Here is a 1,508-nt window from a genome sequence, read left to right on the forward strand (position 1 = left end):
TTAACTATCTAACATAGTAAAACCCAATCAAATGCATATCCTGTGGCTCTCAGCCTATGTACTGAGGCCACTGTTAACTCTACGAGTCATGTACTGAGGGTTTGTTAACTCACCAGGTACTCCGCACCCATGTGTGGAACACATCAGGTGTAAACCCGTGTAACCCCGTTACAGACAACCTCCAAAGCAGCATACATGAACTCCACCAACCGATGGTCAGCGAACGAGCAAAACAGTCAGAGAGAAACAAACGCATGCAGAAGTACGCACGTCGACCTAGCTTCGACGTCGGGGACTATGTGTGGAGGTCGCGAGTCGACCAAAAACATCACGACAAACTCGAGTCGCACGGGCGGACCAACACTCTTTCTGTGTTCGCCATTTGCTGGCAGGAGACGAGGCAGACGTCCAGCCCTCGCGATTAAAATTCTACGCTGATAAATCGCAGTTGGTCAGTGAAGAGCTGCGAGATCACGTGGCAGTCCAAGGTATTGTACTATCGGTGGAGAAATTGAAAGAGACTCGATGGAATAAGGACAAAACAACTATGAAGTGCTGATTAGCTGGAAAGGACTCGAGTCGATCGAAGACTCGTGGGAATCAACCAAACAACTTAGCAAAGATATACCAGTACTGCTGACAGAGTATGCAGCTACTACGAACGACAGAAAGTTCGAACGGCACAAAACTTTCTTTTAGTGCGGTCTCTCCTTCAAGACGTTAGAGGTCACTTTACCTCATCACAAGTTCAAAGAACTTCGGCTCCCCGAGCCCATTACCGAAACTACATTTCAAATGTTCCAGCTCTCGCCGCGGTCTTCTGACCCTTCGTCACCTAGTGACTCCATGTCGGGACGCGACAGCCCACGCTCCCCACCGACCACAGGTCATCCCTCCGACGAGGAGGCTGCTTCGCAGCGGCTCAGTGTACGACAGTACCACGACGAGCACCAGCGGCGTCATGGCTCCGGCTCGGTGAGCCAACGTCCAAGTGAAAGCGAAGCTCCACGCTCACCTGAGCCGCCTGGGTCGCCCACCCAACATGGTGAGCTAGAGTCTGGTGAGGTCGCCACTGGCGAAGTGGCTGGGAACCCAGCGTCGAGTTCTCACGAACTTTGGACGCCCAATCCTTTTCCCAGCCGTTCCTGGTCGGCTTCAAACGCCCTGCGCAATGCGCCGCCACTCTCCTCAAGGTATGAGGACGAGCTCCCTGAGCCGGGTGTCATTACCAATGACCTTGACGGCGCCCAGAGCCGCCAGATCGCTGCAGAGGCCCACGCTCGGCCTAATCGGCCTGTGGCCCGCCCCATTGTGGGGACGTCGCGCCGCGACTACGGGTATGTACGGTCAAGCCCGGCTGAAGCAGCCCGACGTGCTGCCCTGCAGCCGCTCGACACGTACACGTGTGGGCCTGCGGCCAGTACGACGGACGAAGTTGTTAAACGACAGACGCTCCGTGAGCGATACTTGACTCCGCAAGTTACTACTCCTGCTGAGTATCGCGAACG

General features: G+C 55.0%; 1 protein-coding gene across 1 annotated transcript; it reads left to right on the forward strand.

Moving 5' to 3' along the window:
* Positions 1 to 795: 795 nt before the first annotated feature.
* Positions 796 to 1,471, forward strand: PPTG_14176 (hypothetical protein; the record flags this gene model as incomplete). The annotated part of the gene is made up of 2 exons (XM_008911164.1): positions 796 to 1,337; positions 1,387 to 1,471. 2 exons carry the CDS (start codon positions 796 to 798, stop codon positions 1,469 to 1,471), a joined length of 627 nt encoding a protein of 208 aa, XP_008909412.1.
* Between the last annotated feature and the right edge of the window lie 37 nt (positions 1,472 to 1,508).

Source organism: Phytophthora parasitica (genome assembly GCF_000247585.1).
Source record: "Phytophthora parasitica INRA-310 unplaced genomic scaffold supercont2.40, whole genome shotgun sequence".
In the NCBI taxonomy this organism is placed as follows: domain Eukaryota; phylum Oomycota; class Peronosporomycetes; order Peronosporales; family Peronosporaceae; genus Phytophthora; species Phytophthora nicotianae.